We start from the raw sequence: 20,008 nt of genomic DNA, 5'->3' as shown, positions 1-20,008 counted from the left end.
AATGAAACATTAAATTGATCCATTCACACAATGTTAACGGTGTCATGTAAATGTGTCTTTTCTCGCTTCTCGCTTCTCTTCTGTTTTATTTCTTTGTTTTGTTTAAATTGGGACATTTGCAGCGACCACTTGTTAGCCTACCAGAGACCAGTTGCGGGCGCGCTTTCTCTACCAACGAATGTCAAGCATGAAATGCGATTCTCTGCATTGCCTAGCCCAAGGCTATCCCACACAGTCTATGAACCTCTCTTTCTGGCCATAGTCTATCATGTTTGCAGACAGAAATATTCGGTTCACATTTTCCACAGACTGAAACATATTTAGACCTTAACAATATTGACATTTATTGCACAGCGTGGCTTTAAATGGGTACAATGGTTATGCATTCCATACAAATCATTCGCCTATAATTAGAGGTACTATTCTATGTGTTATTGTACTTGCTCGATTGTCTGGCAAAGTGACGGTTTGGGCTGACAGTCAAGCTCATCTCACGTAGCAATGAGTGAAAGATATCCGGACAGGCGCTGTCCATGTCCTTGGTGCTGAAAATGTTTTCGCGAGCAAAATAGACTTAGCCAAACAATTAAGGGACATTTCCGTGTCAGATACAGTCGCAAGAAATATCCTTTAATTGTAAGATTAAGAATATTACGATTTCTTGTCATGTAGGCTACCTGAAGAAATCTTCTCTGAAACAGTTTGGAGTTTGAGATGCCCTTCCTGTCACCGGTCCTCTTCACGCCCCATCTCTGCAGACAGGCCTGCCCCACTGGCGAGGAACACACACTTTGTAGGCTATGTAGCATGTTAGGGACTGCTCAACTTTCCTGTTCGATAAATTGATAATAGCAGGAGGTTTGTGCACAAAAACGAATGCAGAAATGAATACAATCTCCCGTTCTCCATAATCTGTTGAACAGAATCCATGTTATCGAAAGCAATGAAGGAATTAATTATTATCTTTGACTAATTCATATGCTGTAACAATTTGTAAAGTTTTGTGACAGAAAGATACTCATGCAGTCGCATGCAAATGATTGCTTTTTTTTAGAGGGAAACATATTTCACTCCCGTATCCTACCTTGAAAACAGCTATCTTCCGCTGTCAAACTAACCAACGACCCCATCCCCATCCTGCTCAATGCGTGCAGGTTCATAACCTTAATACTACAAAAAATCGCCCACTTCTTGCAAACGTACTCGCGCCTTAACTCCAAGCTGGGAGAGATATTCTCGAGTTTCTTTTTACACTTGATTTGGTATCATTCTTCTGACAAGTAGGCTATGTGCAACTTACTTAATCTAAAAATGGCAAGTGTTTTAAAACGTCTCCAGACATATCGTTAGCTGTGAAGGGGGACATTTTACGCACGGACAAGGAGATTTCCGTGTTTTACCATTCGTGACAAATCAACAACTCCTCAATCCAGTCTAGCTCCCTTGTTCTGAATACCTAACCACAGTATTCGATGTAGACAGTTGGAAACTATCAATCTAAAGTTATGCGATATGAGTGTATCTGTTGGACAATACTTACCTTGTAATGTAAGGCAGGTCTTCGCGCAGTCCGTATGCGTTAAAATGTGGGTTAATTCCTGCTTTCGCTGTGCTCCAGGCTCATGTACAAGATAAAGTGCCGTTGATGGACAAACCCTCGGGGGCAAAGCTTGATCACTGTCCCCGTCTCCGGCTTGCTCGGATTCCATCTCTCGCTGCTTTCTCCGGACAGCTTTAGCAGCGTAGATAGAGAGTCACTGCAGTCACGTGGGTCGGGAAATCGAGAGAGAGAGAGCTAGCTAGCTAGCGAGAGAGCGCGTAGGGGGGTGTCCCTCCTCCGCAGTTTGCAGTTTGTTATGTCTCAGACTCCGCGAGCGTTGGATAGAGCGAGAGTCAGAGAGAGCGCACAGGATCATCAGCTGTCCACTGAGAAGCCGAGTATTTCCCTATCGGTCTGCCCAAGCGACATCTCCCTTCCCCTTTACTTAGTCTGCGTTTATGCTTCGGAAATCCTTGACATTTTCCTCGTTCTTAACAGTTTTGTCTTTGGCTTCTGCCCGGTCGTTATCTGTAGCCTGTAACAGTTTTTACGCACTGCCGCCTATTTGGATTTGTCTGTCATCCAAGGGACCGTGGATGCACTGTTTTGGCCAAAACCGGAGATGGAATTGCTGATAATATGCCTTTCCTTGTGGATATTGCAATGCAATTCAGTGTACGCGGACTCCATCATCCACATTGGTAAGCAGCTCGTGTAAAAGGGAGTCTGTAGCTGCCATTGCCGACGTGTGATTGAACCTCAATGCTTTAATTAAAAGATACCAATGTAACCTATTGCTACTGCAATAGGTTGAAAGTAGATTTAGAAACAATGGAGATGTATGCTAATGTCTCTAGTGGTTTAATAGCAATAACTCATTGATTTAGATCCGTGTACCTATTAAGACTCTGCTAAATACCGCTGTGACATCCCCATGTCTAGGCTCATTTTACTTTCGTACATTATTCAATTCCAAACAATGTACCATAAGAGCAAAATAACATAGGTGGGCTGTTTCCTTCTTGCTTCTGCTTATACCATAGCTACTGAATAAATGGCCGCGGCTCGTTAGAAAGTATCCGCAAAGTGCACCACAATTTGTATTTTCCTCTCTGTCATTAACATATTAATAATAATTGGTTGTAAATGTTTTCTTCATACAACAACACAACCTAACTCATGTTGGAAAAGCATACACTAGCCCAAACGTGGGTGTGAGAGGATAGCCTATCTACTCTTCCCCCTCCCAGTCTATAAGCTTGAACTTTCAATTGAACGTGCGTGAAATGATAATACACGTCTTTTAGAGGGGAAGAAACGACAACGACACAAATGCCCACTATAACGTCCCAAACAACACTGGCACGGGGGCCAGTAGAGTTTGATGTTAAATTTGCATGGTCAGAAGGTCAGGATAGCTTGTTTTCTCTACTCTGACTATTATTTTGGATTTTGGTAGAGGAACTGTCGCCGGTATTGGCGAAGGGCGGAGGCGAAGGAGGAATCAGATGAAAATGTGTAATCACGTTGTGCCAATACTGGACCGACGATTTACGATAAACATTTTGTCATCTTTTTGATTAAACTGAACTAATGCAAAACCTATACGCTTGCATGCATGCACTTACACGTACACTCACACACACTAAACAAATAAACACAGTTTATTTTCCACCGAGAATATAACGTGTCCCTTTTGCATAGAATACCCCGTCCAGGGCTGGGAGTGGGCAGTCTTCTGTGATAAAGCCATCAAGCATGACAACAGTTGACATTTTAGAATTCTGCAGCAGCCTCAGTCCAGTTGACACTTAAAACAAGTCTGGGTACCAAAAGCAACACTGCGGGGTATAACAGCAGGCCGGACAACAACTAGACTCATTAGGGGTTGATCCGGACCTTGTGTTAAAGCTTGAGGTTTTTGCAAGCCAGAGATTAGTCTGTTGAATTAAATAAAGATTTTAGGACGAAGGGTTTAAAATAATTGATAGTGTAACCATTGAGTGGAGGAGAGAAGCAGTCACCCAACCGAGACGTCCTTCCGAAAATCTTGAATCCATCTGAACATTTAGGCATACCAGCATTTTGTTACCATGGCGTTTCTTTAAACGTTCCCCGTGCTTTCATTCTCGTTCCCCTGGTTCTCCAGAGCGGAAAAGCTTACTGTGCAAAGACGGACCAAGAAAGCTTTTAGCGCCTTACTGGCTCTCCTGCGCGTGTGCCTAATCTATTATCTAACCGTGTCACTAAAAGCAATGATCTTGCTGAAAAAAACTTACTTTTGAATGATTTTAAATCAAACGGTGGAGATTGAGTTTCTAATAGGGTTAGGGTTGGCGCATGCGCTAGAATATGCCCCTGTGTCTCCTAGCCAGTCTGAATGCGCAACAACTCGTCAGACTTGGCAACCCGAAGACGCAAATTTCTGTCTCGTCCAATCCCTATGCCGAATTGCAAGGAGACAGCAACTTTAACATTTAAGAAATTGAAAGAAACAAACGAGTAGGCCTAAGTCTCGTGGTTACCATGAGACTCACTGAATTATAGGCTTGACTGTACCAATAACGAGACTGGAACAAAGTTACGACACTTAATTTGACCAATTTACGGCTGTTTTTTCTTCTGAAAGAGACCCAGTTAAGCAATGCGACTGTTGTGTTACCGAACCACATATTATCATTTTTTTATAGGCCTACCATACACCACTATCTGACTTGTTGATGTGTTTAACAATTAGACATCATGTTTCTTAAGGGGCATTGAAGCTTTATCAAATATGGTTGATTAAGAAATGTCTTACATCAAGGTTTGATTATCTGGAATTTAGACCACAAGACTACCCGTACGGGTTGAACCCTTTAGGCTCTTGCCTGAGTCTGTAGTCAAGGTTCTAAACATATAAATGCCAGTAGTGGCCTGGGCTATACTGTTCCTATTATTTTTCGTAAATCAAAATGACATGTAATCACTAAGTTTGCCCCCTGAAATGTCCTTCCCTGCCGCCGGTTTATCATCTTTGTCCAAATCAGCGGGGCCGTGTATAAGCAGAAGAGAGATCGCGCTGTCCCGCGAGATACCTGACGGACGATGATTAACGGGTGCGGAGAGTCCGGTTAGCCTGTCCTGCATTGGAAGGCGAGCACAAACCCCGGGAATCCAATCTGTTCTCGCTGGCAAACCGAATGAGCAGATGCGCTATTCTCATCCCCGACTAAACAAGATGAACATACCTGTTATACATCAACTCAAACCTTCCTGTCTCCATGGTCATTTTGTCAAGACCACCTGCACACCTGCAAACAAGCAACATATCACCTGTGATGTATATACCACTAGCTATTCAACGGCCTAGCTGACAGGACATGTTGTTTAGTTTCTTGTCCCCCTGTCTTATCCAACCCAAGAGGCTGATAAATGTCAAACTAGCGGTACCAGAACGTCATTGTATATGCGCGTTTTGACGATAGGAAATGTTTATCTATCACTGGTCTAACAGCACGCCAATGGTCAAGGCATGCAGAGCTGGAATTTTACTGCTCTCCAAGGTCCTGAAACTACTGTATGACATACGTGTCCTACTTTCACGGTTACTGGTTTATGGTTTCATGGCGTAGCCTACCCTACATAGTATGTGGACTGTACCTATACCTATACATATGAACTCGGGTTGAGAGTGAAAGCGTTTTTTAGCTTATTGCGTGGCCTATAGAGCCACTTTAAGCATTCGCCAATGTGAAAGCGTAAACTGACCCTGTAAAGCGGCAATGTGATAAATGGCTTACATCAACCCGTTACCTCTCTTCATTAGCTTACTACTCCATCAGCCGTTGCCGTTATCGTCTCATTCTTCATTTGTAATGCGTGAATGGTTATATTGACACATGGATGATTTCCTGTTCCAACAGGTGCCATATTCGAGGAGGGCTCAGCGAGGGATGACGAAGTCTTCCAGCTGGCCGTCTCCGACCTCAGTCTCAGCGATGACATTTTGCAGAGCGAGAAAATAACCCACTCCATAAAACTCATCGAGCCGAACAACCCGTTTCAGGCCGTCCAGGAGGGTAAGTGGACATCCTGTCTGTCTGAGTTTGAATCCTTTAGAAAATCATCTCCCTTTGGCGCATTTGGGCGTTGAAAACTGTTTAAACCCATATCGGATGAAGAGCCTTGATGTGACCTGACATTTTTGGGAGAGGACAATACATTTCAGTTTAGGCACTGTCATAGTCTCTTTGATACTCCAAGAGACCACTCCAGTGGTGTCTTCTGTGGAGAGAAAGCTAGGGGGAAGTATTGAGTCAAGCAGGACCAATAGCAATTTGCCACATAATTGTCATTGAGTCGAAGAAAGCCCTCATTTGACCAAGCAGGCTTTCAGGAAGGGTCGTCTGTGAAAAGGATATGTAGAATGCATGTGTCATAGGGGTAAAGCTACTGATAAGGATGATCATTATCATAATAATTATGGTAGTGGTGGTAATGATGATGGCCATTACTGTCTGTATTCTTTCTGTTCTGTTCTGTTCTGTTCTATGTAGGGTCGCAGACTGTTATGGCCTATTCTACATATTTATATTCAGAAGGTTTAAAAATGTAATGATAGCTCACAGTTCTGTGCAATTTACTCAGAAATATTCCAGGGTGGAAAAAACATGTTCTCATATGAGAGGAACTGGATTTATGATGATTTTAGCTACAGGGTTCCCAGTTCTACGTTGATGTGAGGATGATTCACAACCATCAACATCTGTTGGTGCATCTGTTTCCTGGGAAAAGAGGTGACCTTTCAAAACAACTTCCTGTGTGGAGGAAAAGGTTACTTTGCAGTTCTGTTCCCCCATCACACCTGACAAGCACATGCACACACACATACACACACACACACACACACACACACACACACACACACACACACACACACACACACACGCACACGCACACGCACACACACACACACACATATACACGCACACGCACACAAACATTAACAAATCTTAATGTCGGATGCATTATGTACTATCCTGGTGTATGTCAATTAAGTATCTATGGGCCTTTATAAATTGACTGGTCACATGGAAGTAGCAGAATGCTTTGCAGTTTCTTATTGGAAATGCCATCAGTTAACGGGCGCTAAATTGATGTTGAACAGACGTGCACAACATTTAACAACTTTAGACATCGACTAGGTCAATAGCATCTGGAGCTCGGGAACCAAATCTCCATGAATGTGTCTCTTACCAAAATCCATGTTAACTTTGTGTAAGCCTCATTAGACCTTTGCAAAGTCATACAAATAACATCCTGTAATTCCTTTTCCCCCCGAACGTCCCTCACTAATTGGTCACTGAGTTGAGTCCCTGGGCGTTTTGAATTGGCGGCTCTGAAGGGGGGCTGAGGAAATCAATATGGCGCCACGAGAGACCGGCTCCATGACTTCCTGTTTGTCGTGACCTTTTTCTCTATTCCAGATCCTCCTCTGTCCCCTCATAGACTGGCTCTTGACGACAGCAGTGGCAGTAGTGGATTATGGGTAATGGGAAGAAGCCTGATGTTTTGATGTGTCCCGCTGGGTTCGGAGAGAGAGAGAGAGAGAGAGAGAGAGAGAGAGAGAGAGAGAAGGAGAGAGAGAGAGAGAGAGAGAGAGAGAGAGAGAGAGAAGGAGAGAGATAGAGAGATAGAGAGAGAGAGAGAGATAGAGAGAGAGAGAGAGATAGAGAGAGAGAGAGATTGCATGGGTGGTGCGGTGCCTGGGCCCTTTTGTGATGTAGCTATGGATAGAGACCGTCTGTTGACATTTTCTCCGTTGCTTCTCTTCCTCCACTTGCAGCTCATATATCCTCCCAAGACTAAAGGAGTGTTAGAAGAACCTATTATCTCTGTTCTTTCCTGCCCGACGGGCTCAAAAACCTGGTTTGGTGGGATCTGTATTTTCCTTTCAAGACATTTTAATGTCCAGTTCCACTGGTTGGATACTGTTGAGGTCAGCAACCGATAAAGTAACACGCTGGTGCTGCATTTACCAAATATGTTTTTGTTGCTGTTGTTTACGATGTTTGCGAAGCCTAATTGAATATTCTGATGGTGGATGTGCATTTTTCGTTGCTCGGGGATGAGGAGAGAGCATTGTGTATGAAACCACATTCCTCCTACTGAAGCACTTTCTTATGTAGTTTCTGCAGCCTATGTCTTTTCCTAAGGCTTGAAGACAACTATAAACAGGAAGAACCACACACCCAGCTCAGTGGTCTTCTTCCAGCTGTGGAAGACGCCTAACTGAGAAAGCTAACTGATATGCAGATGGAGAAATCCAGCAGAGATGATAGAAGCTCATTTACAGTGTGGGTGGTTGATTCGCCATGTTGGCGAATCTTATGTAACATACAGTATGTGTTACTCATGCTGCAGCCTCCTATGATGCTATGGTTGATACTAATCTATGGTGGACACGGCCTCAGTGGCTGCTGCTGTGTTGAGCATGCTATACCTTACTGTGAAGGGAGATGGATGTCCATGTTGCTGCAGCACAGGGAAAGCATACATGAGCACCCATCTCTGTCAGTGTTTGCCCATGGATATGGAATAACTCTCAGCTCTCTGTCTTTTTCTCTCTCTTATGTGTCACACGCACAAGCACAAACACAAACACAGAGGTTTTCATTCTCGTGAGTTTGAATCAGTTTGAGAGCTCATTAGGAAAGTAACAAGACAAATCATTAGTGTTTTAGTATGACAGCAAGATCCTCCTAATAATGGAGATGGTGTACTTAGGGAGGATCTGTTTTCTAACCTGGAAACATGCCATGATCCTTGCCTTTGAACTGAAACTGTTCTCCAGTAAAACCCAAAAATGTTTTTATAAAACCTGACAAAGATTTAGTCAAAAGTACCCTCTGAATATTTAGGAGTTTAATTGCAACCCTAATCTAACATAATCTGAATATCTGTGTATCAAAGGCAGTTGGAAACCATGCTCTTGGGATTATGGAGCTCTATTGGAGACTTGAAAGTCCCCATTCGACAAAGAGTCAGATGTTGCATGTGTGGGTTTGGGTGAATGAGACCCAAGTCCTCTGCCCTCTCCATTTCCAGTCACAGCTGCTTATGAAGCTCTCTTAGAGAAGTGCTTTGAAATGTGCTGACTCTCATGTTGGCCTCGCCTTACTGGGTCACTGGACATCCAACACCAACTGTCTCCTCCCTCTCAAATGTATTAACGGGTTTTTAAATTCACAAATGAGGCTAATTGGCCTATTATCATGACCAGCGGCTTAATTACACTCTCATTAGAGGAAATAGTATTTTGCCTTGGCACTCAGCCTCCATACTTCTCCAGCTTATTATGATACTCTTTCTATCTCTCTGTTTTTTTTTCAGTGCCCTTACAGACCCATAGTGAAGTCTGACGCCTGTTTTTCTTCTTCTGCTTGTCTGTGCCTTTGTTTACTCTCAGAATAAGATCTGTAGATCACCACGTCAGTCACTCTCCAATGAATAATCATCTCACTGGAAAATAAAACAGGAGAATCCATGTCGTTAGTTTACATCAAGTGCCTCATTGTTCTCTTTGTGAAGGAAAGTGTTTAATTCCATATGGTGTTTTTAGTTTGATGGAAATGGAGCAACAGGTGATGACTAACAAGCATCTGCCACTTTCCAGACTTAGACTGCATTCAAAATGAGTGCATTAGTTCTTCCACCCTGTAATATCAGGCTGCAGACGAGATGGAACCACTCCGATTTCACCACCCCTTACCCTAACCCCCCCCCCCCCCCCCCCCCCTTTCTCTTACTCTCAATTCTACTTCCCATGCACGCATACCCTCCTTCCACTCTCTCTCTCTCTCTGAGGATCACTCAACCACCAGGTCTCCAGGCCCGTGGTCCTCTAAGCCATCCGCCACTTCCTGTGAACGACGCCCATTTTATGACAGACTAAAAAATGGGGTTGAATGAATCAGGGGCCATCCTGACTTGCTCTGCCAGACTGCAGAGATGCATAGCTGTGAGAGGGGATAAACTTCCCAGAAGTGCAAGTGTGGTTACATCTCCAGCAGGATGGACTGCCTGGCTGTCTCTGACTGAGGTTCGTCCATTAAGGCAGTGTGTGGTTTAAGTGGCTAATGTCGCCCAAGGATAATTTATATGCTGACGGCGTTTATGTGCCAGTATTCTGATGTGAGAGCTAATTAAACTGCTTTTTCTTCCATACTGAGCAACTTGATATTTGTGGCTGGTGTGACAGGAGTGATGACTCTGAAGGGATACATTTGTGCTTTTAGTTTTTTCTATGGTAATTCTGATACAACTGCCATCAGATAATTTTTGGGGGGGGAATTGGAGTTTGCATGAAGAGTATGTGTGTGTGTGTCTACATGTGCCTGTTTGTGGTGTGTGTGTGTGTGTGTGAGTGAGTGATGGCTTCCTGCTGTTGGGCCCTCCCAGACAAATGACTGTCCTTGCCAGTGCTGATTTGCACACGGCTGGCTCAGTTCATCCACTGTGTTCCTGTCGCTCTCTCGTCTGAGATCTTCCTGCTCATCTGCTGGGCCCTCAGCCACCCGCGGACTCCCCTCTGTCAGCCGACATGTCACCTACCTGGCTATCATTTAGCACCTAGCCTGTAATATCAGGCCCCCGCAGACTCGGTTTTCACACCACATTGATATCTTGATGGGTGCAGTGCATCCTCTGATAACTTCTTTCCACATCACAGCACAGAAGCCCTGCCCTTCCGCTGACCTGTAGTGAGTTGCTTCTATATTTGCCAAAGAAGATTTCTTTTTTTATGAACAATTATGTCAATATGTTTCATTATATCGTTTATGATATAGCGGCCTTCTCTCTCAGCTTGCATGTGAAGTATGTTGACATGCAAGCAAAACATCATTTAACAATTCATTTAAGCAGTAAAAGAAAATAATGGTTTTCTCCCAAGTGGAATATGTGTGTGTGTGCGCAGCAAACTGTGCTCTTGGTGGTCGTTGGTGGTCACCTTGGTAACCAGAGTGGAACGGTGTGACGCTGCTGCGCCAAGGAAGAAGATTAGAGCAGGAACTCCTGCTTTGTGGTGACTGTTTCAATCCTGCTACCATTGAACTTTGTCATCTGGAAAGCATGTGGAGTGGAGGGCGGTGCTAATGCACAGGGGACCAGCACCCTGGTGGGGAGGAGAAGGGTCTCGTGTTGAACTCACCTCAGCATGGTTCCTGCCTCCCTGTACACAGGTACAACCTGCAATTGTGCAAACAAGAATGTCAGGTTGACTTTAAGGAAACCTTTCAGATCTGGGTTTATTGGAGATATTCTCACTTTTTTTGTGGCTTCACTGAATTTCCTTCTATTTTATTGATGAAGGTGCTTGCTGGGGCATCTAGGGCAGATCAACCTTCCTTACATACAATCTTGAATAAGGATTGCGGTTCTACTCTTAGTATTTCTCAAATGTCTTTTGGCTGGACAGTGTCTCTTGCCTGCCACGAGCAATTGATGGAACCAGGGAATCAGAACTTGTCAAAGGGGTGTGGTTTGGAATGAAGGATTGGATCCATCCTGGAAATGTATACAGTATGTGCAGGAAACGTGCTGGAGGTTGTTTTTTTTTGTAAAAACCCTATTTCCGAGTGAAGCCATCATGAGGAGAACCAAGACCCTACATGTTGGTTTTCCTGGAACTACGCTTCACAGGAATCCAGATCCAAGTGGCACATACATATGACAGATTTGCTCTGGCAGGTATGTGCTTGATAAGATTTAAAGAGTTTCAGAGGTTGCAGTGATTTCATCTAGGGGCCTGTGTTTAAGGGAAAAAAACTGCTTTTTGGCAAACGTCATTACAAGCTCTGATCTCCACTATCCATCTTTTGCTTTTCTTTTTTTGGGGGGGTTATTTTTAAACTCTTCCCAAAAAGAAGTTTGGCTGGCACTTGCATTATCTTATTTGTCGCACTTACACATGACTAACATCACTAACGTCTGATGTCTGGCACACCATCAACAATGTCAGCAGAACATCTGCATTATAAGGGAGTTTCTATCAGACAGCAGAGAGAACTGGCCCATGCTATAACCTCAATTAATGGAACCTGACAGCAGATGTTGGAATATGAGTTACTGATGTTATTAATCTTCAAGCTGACAGACTATATTTCTTTACTGCATCTCAACATCGTAACTGAGGTTCATGCTGGCAACCTTCCAGGTTATGGACCTTTTCTCCAATCTCTAGGGTACCAATGTCTATTGTCCATGTGAGCATGGAGGCCCCCTTTTTGGACAGTAATATTATGCACATCTTAAGGGTGTAAGTTAAGGTGGCTCTACTGTATCCCCCCAGGGATACCATCAGTCTCCGGATGACGTCCAAAGACACGGTCCTTTCTGTAATCCCATTACTCAATTCACCTGTCAGAACCTTCCCTCAATCAAAAACATGGAGCTGCATAACAACATGACATCACAATGACTTGGTTGTGCCTGTGCTCTGAAGGCAAATTAGGTCAAACGATTTCCTGGCATCTTTCCTTACTTCTACCACTGGAACAGTGGACGAAAAGGTTCTTGTAAATAAAACTCCTACCTATTTCACCAACATATGTTAACAGCAGAGCATGTGTTGAGGACGTAAGGGAACTAAGGACGTTCAGAGATTCGGCTAACAGTATGCAGTCCACTGAGGGAGATTTAAGTATTTCTTAATCACTCTCAAAACTGCTGCTCTGCATGCTGGATGCAGAAAGCAAACACACCCGGGGAAATACGTACCACAGACGCACTCTAGAAGTTGCAATGATTAAAGCTACAAGAATCTCATCCGAAAATGACTCCTATTTAGAAGGCAAATGCTTCCAATTATCAGGTACATGGCCCGACTATTAAACTGTGCAATTAAGCCTTGGATTGTCTCATCATGTCACCAGGAAGAGCCATTAGTGCTGTCTCCCTACTCCTTTTAGTGCTAACTCTGCCATATCACGTGCTAGCTCACTTACTAAACACTCTGCCAGAAACACCATGAATTATGGAGAGGTGGAGGTAGGAAAGGTACACTGACAAAGTCCTTGGTGTGGCTCGGCATCTATCAAAGCCTTTTAGCTGGGACTTTGGTGAATGATTTATAATTGTGCTTTTTAGCTAACATTGTCATTGCCCTCCTTTTCTTTGTCCTCTTGGAGCACTCTGCTCTATGCAAATCATCTCTGATTAGCGTAGCGTAACAAACCGCAACCACCCAACTCCCAAACAGCGGCAGATATGGGTTTCAATTTGGAACTGACGGTATATTTCTTCGTTTTGGGAGGAGTGTGTAAGCGTGACTTAGTTTAATGTGTTTGAGTATTTGGTAAATGTTTTCCTTATGTGAGGGGTTTGCTGAAGGAGTTTGCTTAACTAATATTTCACATGTTAAAGGGGTACAATACATAATTTGAAAACTTTAAAACCTTGCAAGCCTAAAGTTTCACGTTTTCAGATTTTAGCATTATGTAGGGAACACAAAGTGACTAATTACCTGGCCTCAGACTGGCCACTGCACTGTTGGGCCGTACTACGTAACTTTAAAAGAGAAGACAGTGACTATGTACTGGTTCTGTGCAGTATTGCTTGCATCCAGATCAGCCTTTGTTCCAGCCTCCCTAGAAATGAATAATATTATGCTAACAGATGTTAACTCCAAAGTATCCTCCTGGAATGAATATCCCCCTAGGCAGGTAGGTATGTAGGAAGGAATGTTCAGGGTGAAGTGGATAGGCATACCAACTACTTTGTGATTTTGAAAAGGATAGACACATTATATATTAGAGATAAAAACAGATTTTTGCTATCGTAACCCTTACACTTAAGGATAAAGTAATTATTGAACTTATTGAGTGATATCATGAGATCTTACATGAAGCACAATAGACAGTATCTACAATCTACAGTATTTCCATCCATAGTACATGATACAAATATATTTTCTGTTGCTCCAAGCCTGTTAGGATTAAGCAAACCATTGTGGGTGAAAGCAATAAGAGTGTGTGTGTGAGAGACAGAAAAAGAAAGAGGGAGAAGGGGAAAGAGAGAGGGAGAAAATGAGAGGAAAATCATAACAAAACAGAGTTAAGAGAAAGGAAAAGAAAGAGAAAGGGAGAAGTGAGATGGGGGGGGGGGGAGGCAAGAGAGAGAGGTTCACTAAGATCAGCCTATACTTTCCCATTAGCGCTTGTCATGTCAGTTATCTGTTCAGTGGTCTGTGATGTGTGTTGTCCTCACAGGCAGGGCTAGTTGGACAGCTGGAGCCTGCCCGCCTGGCAGCCTGGGGTCAGAACAGGAAACACTGCAGCCTCCAAGGTTAACCCTTTACACACCCACAAAACCTGCCCCCCCTGTGTACATTTCTTCTTAGTCAGTCCAGCACCTAATCTCAAGGTTAAGGACATATGTAGACCATGTGAGTTGCAGCATGGATCAGAATTTAGTTATCACTGAATGGTGCATAATGGCAGCTGAGTAACATTTTTGGTCAGATTCTAAATGAAACAGCTAGTGGTAATTAGTGAATGCCACTTGAGAACTGAGGTGGGATCTGATTTATGATCAACACACCATCGTTCTCCGACAACTTCCCCAAGCTTTTTAAAAAGACGGACATGAGAGAAAAATGAGCTAGTCATCATTGTTCTTTTCAATACTCCGACAAATGTATGTTCACGCACTTTGTAATATAATCACTTTCTCACATTACCACTCATGCTCCTGGTTCTCTTTTGTGGGTTTATGCATGGTTGATATGGAAACAGAGTCCACGGGGATGTTTCCGCATGTTCTCCACCTGTTGCACAAATCTGCCATAGTTGGGAAATATGAGAGACAGACAGAGAGGGAAAGAGAGAGAAAGAGAGAGAGCAGAGAGAGAGGCAGAACAAGAGAAATGGTCACATACAGACCCCTCATGCAGCAGGCCAGATCTGCATAATATCTTAGTTAGCGGTCACTGTAATACTATAATACCTTTGTGTTCCATGTATTATAAGATATGTGGAATAATAAAGACACCCATCTGTTCAGCTGTGTTGTATTCTTAATCTCATTGTTGGCCTTGAAGAGAACAAGAGAGGATTTATTCTGCGAGTGCTAAGCCTCTGGGACTGCAAAATGAGTAATGAAAGTATTTTTTGAAGACCTAAGTATGCAAAGCATCTCAAATAACGGTTGAAGCGGTTCCCCCCCACTGGTGTTTTTTCTAAGGGGAAGTGAAATTGATAACGTCCCACTTTGGACCCGTGCCATTTTTCTCCAGACTCATTTTCATTCGCCTTGCCTAATGGGTTATTGCATCTCAGTGTGAAATTGGCCACTATTTGATTACCTCTGAACCTCTAAACATTGACACTCCCTAATCATAGAGTTATCCTATTTCCTGTTATGATCAGGCCCAGTGAGAGAAATTGGGAGAGAGAGATCGAGAGAGAGGAAGAGAGAGGAACAGAAGGGTTAGCCGAGAACTTATTATCTCTTCTCTGTGCCACAGAGAAGGGAAACAATCTTGTGGATAACAAGCATCTGAATAAGCATCTTGTGTCTCCTGGCTTGAGTGAAGAAAAGTCCCTTCAGCCTTTCTTTCATTAGTCAAGACTACTGTGTCTCTCTGAGTAGAGGACAGACGGCCCACATAGAGGAGAGGGCTACACCAAGGACCTGGCAGCTTTCATTAGCTTCTGCCTGCCTGCCTGCCTGCCTGCCTGCCTGTCTGTCTGTCTGTCTGTCTGTCTGTCTGCCTGTCTGCTGCCTGCTGCCTGCTGCCTGCTGCCTGCTGCCTGCTGCCTGCTGCCTGCCTGCCTGCCTGCCTGCCTGCCTGTCTGTCTGTCTGTCTGTCTGTCTGTCTGTCTGTCTGTCTGTCTGTCTGCCTGTCTGCCTGTCTGCTGCCTGCTGCCTGCTGCCTGCTGCCTGCCTGCCTGCCTGCCTGCCTGCCTGCCTGCCTGCCTGCCTGCCTGTCTGCCTGTCTGCCTGTCTGCCTGTCTGCCTGTCTGTCTGTCTCAGGCATCCATCTTTGTTTTCACTGGCCGTCTCCGTGGTTTCAAACATGCAGTCTTTTTATTCCCTGTCTTGATCATGTGATACTCCATCAACATTCTCTTTGCAGAACACTCACTTTTTATCTCCCTCTTATGAAGCAGAATAGTGTGTTACAGTGCTCCAGTGCTCCAATATGTCTGGCTCTCCTCCTGTCCTCTCCTCTTCTCTGGGATAGAACCCTTCAAACCTGCTTGAGAGGATGCAGAACTGTGCTGTTGCCATCTTTCAACAACATCAGTTAGATAGTAGGGAGCACGTCTTATCTCTACTCTATGGGAAGTAATTGGCTCACTAACAAACCCTCCCAAGTTGGAAGCTTGAGATACTTTGCGTGTTGGTTTGTGTGCGTGCCTGCATGCATGAGTGGATACTTGTGTGTGTGTGTGTGTTTGTGTGTGTGTGCAAGCATGCTTGAGTAGGTATTTTTGCGTGTGTGCTTGTGTGCATGAATGCGTGTTGTTGAGTCCCCGCTGGCACAACTTTAAATGACAGCCAACGTTGCTCAGAGACAGAGACTTCCCTGATTGAGAGTAATCAGAGGTTTTGGGAAGAGTGGGTCGCTAGCTCCATTGGAAAGGCAAATCATCTCATTTACTGCCAATTATCCCTCTACAGGGACCCTGTGCTTCCCAATGATCCGAGGAGGAGCCAGTTTAATCACAAGGACGAGGCCACGCCTCAGTCTCCATGGCGACCGGGGGGGGCAGGGGGGGTATATATTGAATGGCACATGTTGGGGAGTTGGTGATGGGACAGATAGATGAGGTAGGGGCTGTGTGTGGTGGGTAGGGAGGGGTTGTGCAGATAGTAGAGGGAGGCAATGTGTGTGTGCTTGTGCCACTCTGTTACTGAATGTGAGTAATTATTCCATAGGGCTCTGCATCCAATACTCTCTTCATATTGGCAGAGCTAACCCTATGAATCTCTCAAGTGTCTCTTTGTTGGAGAAACAGAAATGACTCCTCTTAGACTGCAATAAAATGAAAACCTTCCTCAAGTGGATGAGAGATCAAATCAGAGAGATGATTGCTGTTCTACATGCATGGGAATACTCTTCAGGCAAGAAAGATATAAAGGATTCCGTGTTCCTTCAGCTTTACTTCAGGCTAGTAGCATAGTACCATAGGCTGAAGGACATTTAGTTGTGCTGTACCCAGACCCAGAAAATAACGCCCTAAAATGGAGTTTGTCTGTGTGTTGGATCTACTGGCCTGTGGTGTGAGTTAATCACGCAGTAACAGCTATGTTCAGCACGTGTGTGTGTTTATGGTCCCTTGAGGTCCTTAGCAGAGGAGGTACAGAGAGGCCTATGGGCAGTAGTTCACACAGATGAGTCTTGACACTTAAATCTCATTTTCCTTCTCTCTTTTTCTCTCTTTTTTGTTCTCTCTCTCTCTCTCTCTCTCTCTCTCTCTTTCTCTCTCTCTCTCTCTCTCTCTCTCTCTCTCTCTCTCTCTCTCTCTCTCTCTCTCTCTCTCTCTCCCTCTCTCTCACTTCCTCTTTCTATTCATCGTTAGAAAGACTGGGCTACTGGTGATGAAATACCTCTATATCTCTTTCTCTTCCTCTCCCTTTTTGTTCCTCTTTCGTCAGATTCCCTAATACTATCTCTTCTCTCCCTCCTCAGAAACCGTCGCTATGTCTAACTAACCGTATGCACCTGACTGAAAATCAATGTCGTTCCAACTATGTCCCAACTTTGTGTCTCTCAGAGGTGCAGTTATCTGGATGCAATTAGGTTATTGTAAAGGTGAACAGATAAACCTTGTTGTTACAGTGACAGTGGCTGGATTTTGTCTCGCTTGTTTAGCCTGATCACACACAGGCGCGTAGCTCTTACTCAGTGTCTCATTAGCCGATGTCTGACCAGTGAAGAGTAAGAGGATCCCTTGGGAGTATCCTTTTATTCTGGCCTGTTTGCCGTCTCCTGATCTGCCTCATTGTCTGCTCAGCCTACTGCAATTACACAGAGGAAAAAAAACACACATATTGACAGTGTTTCACTTCTAAGGATTGCCTGTAATCAACTATGCTTTTACTTCATTGTGCTGCCCATGCATGCCCAGCCGCACTTACTTTGAACTGCAAAACAAATCCCAACCTACTTCATACATGTAGCATGTTTCATGTGATAGCTGTGCTTTCGATCCCGTCAGATGTATTATTAAGCAGATTGGCCTGGTGTTCATTAGTATTGTGTAGACTCTGTTTTGGTTAGCTGTCTATCATCATGTTTTTCCTTCTCGTTTGTTTGGGTTCAAGGGATCTCATTTGTATCAACATCGTCGAGTGTGTGTGTGTGTGTGTGTAAGACTAACACAATTGAATGTGTTTCTATCGTGTTTTTTTAATCCTTCCCGAGTATAACAGGATAACCACAGGGAGATGAGCTCCACGTCTCTCTCCAGTAGAACCAGGGTTATAATCTTGTGTAAGCCTTGTGATCCATGAGCTGCTGTAGAGATGGAGACGTCCGCACAGACCCTTTCATCCTGGAACCCCGCTCCCGCACGTCGCCATCCAGGCCCACTCTGCTTTGTTTGTGTGTTTCAGTGTGTCTGTGTGTAGGTATGTGTGTATGTTGTAAGGCGTAGGTTTGCGTATGTCAGGAGTGTGCATCGTCTTGCTAAACACACTGGTGTGATGTAAAAATAACACAACAACGCAACTGCACTGTGCAAGTTGACTGCACAACGACGTCTCCCTCTTGCTCTCTCTCTCTCTCTCTCTCTCTCTGTTGGGGCTCTCTGTTGATCATATTTATAGACGATATGATTAACCTGTCATGACAGGTAGCTCTCTGTCTGTTTACAGTGGACAGAATGTCATTAAACTATTCTGACCTGCACCTCTCTCACCGTGTAATAGTGTATAGTGGTATGCCATAAAACAACTTCCCTCAGGCTGTATAGATTTTACCCTGTGTTCTGTGGTCTGCTGCATGTGATGCTTCTCCTGACTCTTTTTGTTGAGTGTGCTGGCAGTTCTCATCTGGTTATGATAGACAGGTCCAGACAGGTCGGTGTCCTCCCTGGGGGGTCTTACCTGGGGAGCCATCTTCACTCTGCTGACTGGAGTATGTGAGGCCAAAACAAGCATGCATAGACAGTTTAATTGCCTGTGTGTGTGTGTGTGCATGTGTCTGCAGAGTGGAAGTGAGTGGCAGATAACATGGTAGGTACTTACAGTCTGTTTGTGTGTGTGTGTGCGTTGGTTTGTGCAGTGTGTCGCTGGTGAGTTTCTGACTGACGGGTTGTATAGCATTGCTCCTCACGTGCCTGTAGGCAGTTAAAGAGAAATATGCCTGTGCCAATATGAATACTGGCTGCCCTGTAGCTCGTGGCCTTGACATCCCAGGAATGGCTTCTCAGCAGCGAGACGTGTCAGTCAACAGAGTCTTTAAGAAAGAGGCTTGTTCAGAGCCAGCGTAGGACTTCCTCCACGGTCCAGGTTAGTGACTGTCTCCTCTCTGTCAGTCTAGTCCTGTTGATAAACAGCCGTTGCTGATTGGTTGCTGGGCCCGTGTCCACTCTCCCCCCTGCCCACATGACATCCACTCCATGAGTCTTTTCTTCTGTTTTCCTTCCGATGCTGTGAGCCACATCAGCTGAAAGAGAGAGAGGATGGCTTTAAAATTCCATCCACTACCACTGCAATCTTACCCTTATTTTTGTGTGTGGGTGTGCGTGTGTGCGCGTGTGTGTGCGTGTTTGTGTAGCGTAGCTTGCTGCTGGGAGGTAAAGCTGCTTAAGTGGGTTGGTGAGAGTGCAGAGGCGCCATCTGACACAGAGCACCCCTGTGTTCTCTGTCAGCGGAACCCACGGCTCCCAGCACTCGCACCCAACCCCTCTCCCCCCCCACCCTTCTCCCCCCCACCCTCCTCCCCCCCCACCCCCCTCGCTCACACACACACACGCTTTACAGCCAGATCTTGCGGCGGAAAACATTATCAGTTTACCTGTTGTCGAGTTTAAAAATAAACTCCCATTACTCTTTATTTGCCATTGCAAATAAAGGGTGAGTTTATTTTATTTTTTACAAGGCCAGATCATTTATCTTACGCTCTTATACAACAATGTTTCTGGATTTCTTCACTTAGGGAAAGTAGGTGTGAGACCATTGATTTATATTGATGGCTCCCGCCTGTGTAATTTTTGTTGTTGATTATGCAAATTCTCCTTGAATGAATGTAAGGTAGCAGGGCCCTGTCTGGCAGGGAGCAGTAAGGAGTCCTCTAGGTTATGTCATTCCCTCTGTGCTCACATTATCTGAATGAGAGAGCCTACACTTTAAGATTGATTAGTGCGGTGGTTTTCTTTGTCTTAGCCTCCCTCCCCCCCCCCCACACACACACACTCTCCAAGGACAAGCGATGTGATGAGAATAGCCTCATTCTCCTCAGACAGAGAGATGATG

General features: G+C 44.5%; 1 protein-coding gene across 2 annotated transcripts in view; it reads left to right on the top strand.

Annotated features, from left to right (window-relative positions):
* The first annotated feature begins 2,162 nt into the window (after positions 1-2,162).
* The window catches only part of grid1b (glutamate receptor, ionotropic, delta 1b), a 177,103-nt gene continuing 159,257 nt past the window's right edge, over positions 2,163-20,008 (top strand). For both annotated transcript variants that reach the window (XM_047033137.1, XM_047033138.1), the window contains exons 1-2: positions 2,163-2,241; positions 5,446-5,601. In XM_047033137.1, coding sequence (XP_046889093.1) covers positions 2,163-2,241; positions 5,446-5,601 — 235 coding nt within the window. The remainder of the gene's footprint in view (positions 2,242-5,445; positions 5,602-20,008) is intronic.

The sequence above is a fragment of the Hypomesus transpacificus genome, chromosome 13 (genome assembly GCF_021917145.1).
Source record: "Hypomesus transpacificus isolate Combined female chromosome 13, fHypTra1, whole genome shotgun sequence".
NCBI lineage: Eukaryota > Metazoa > Chordata > Actinopteri > Osmeriformes > Osmeridae > Hypomesus > Hypomesus transpacificus.
The sequence above is the reverse complement of the archived record's forward strand: the minus strand, read 5'-3'. Positions and strand labels throughout refer to the sequence as shown.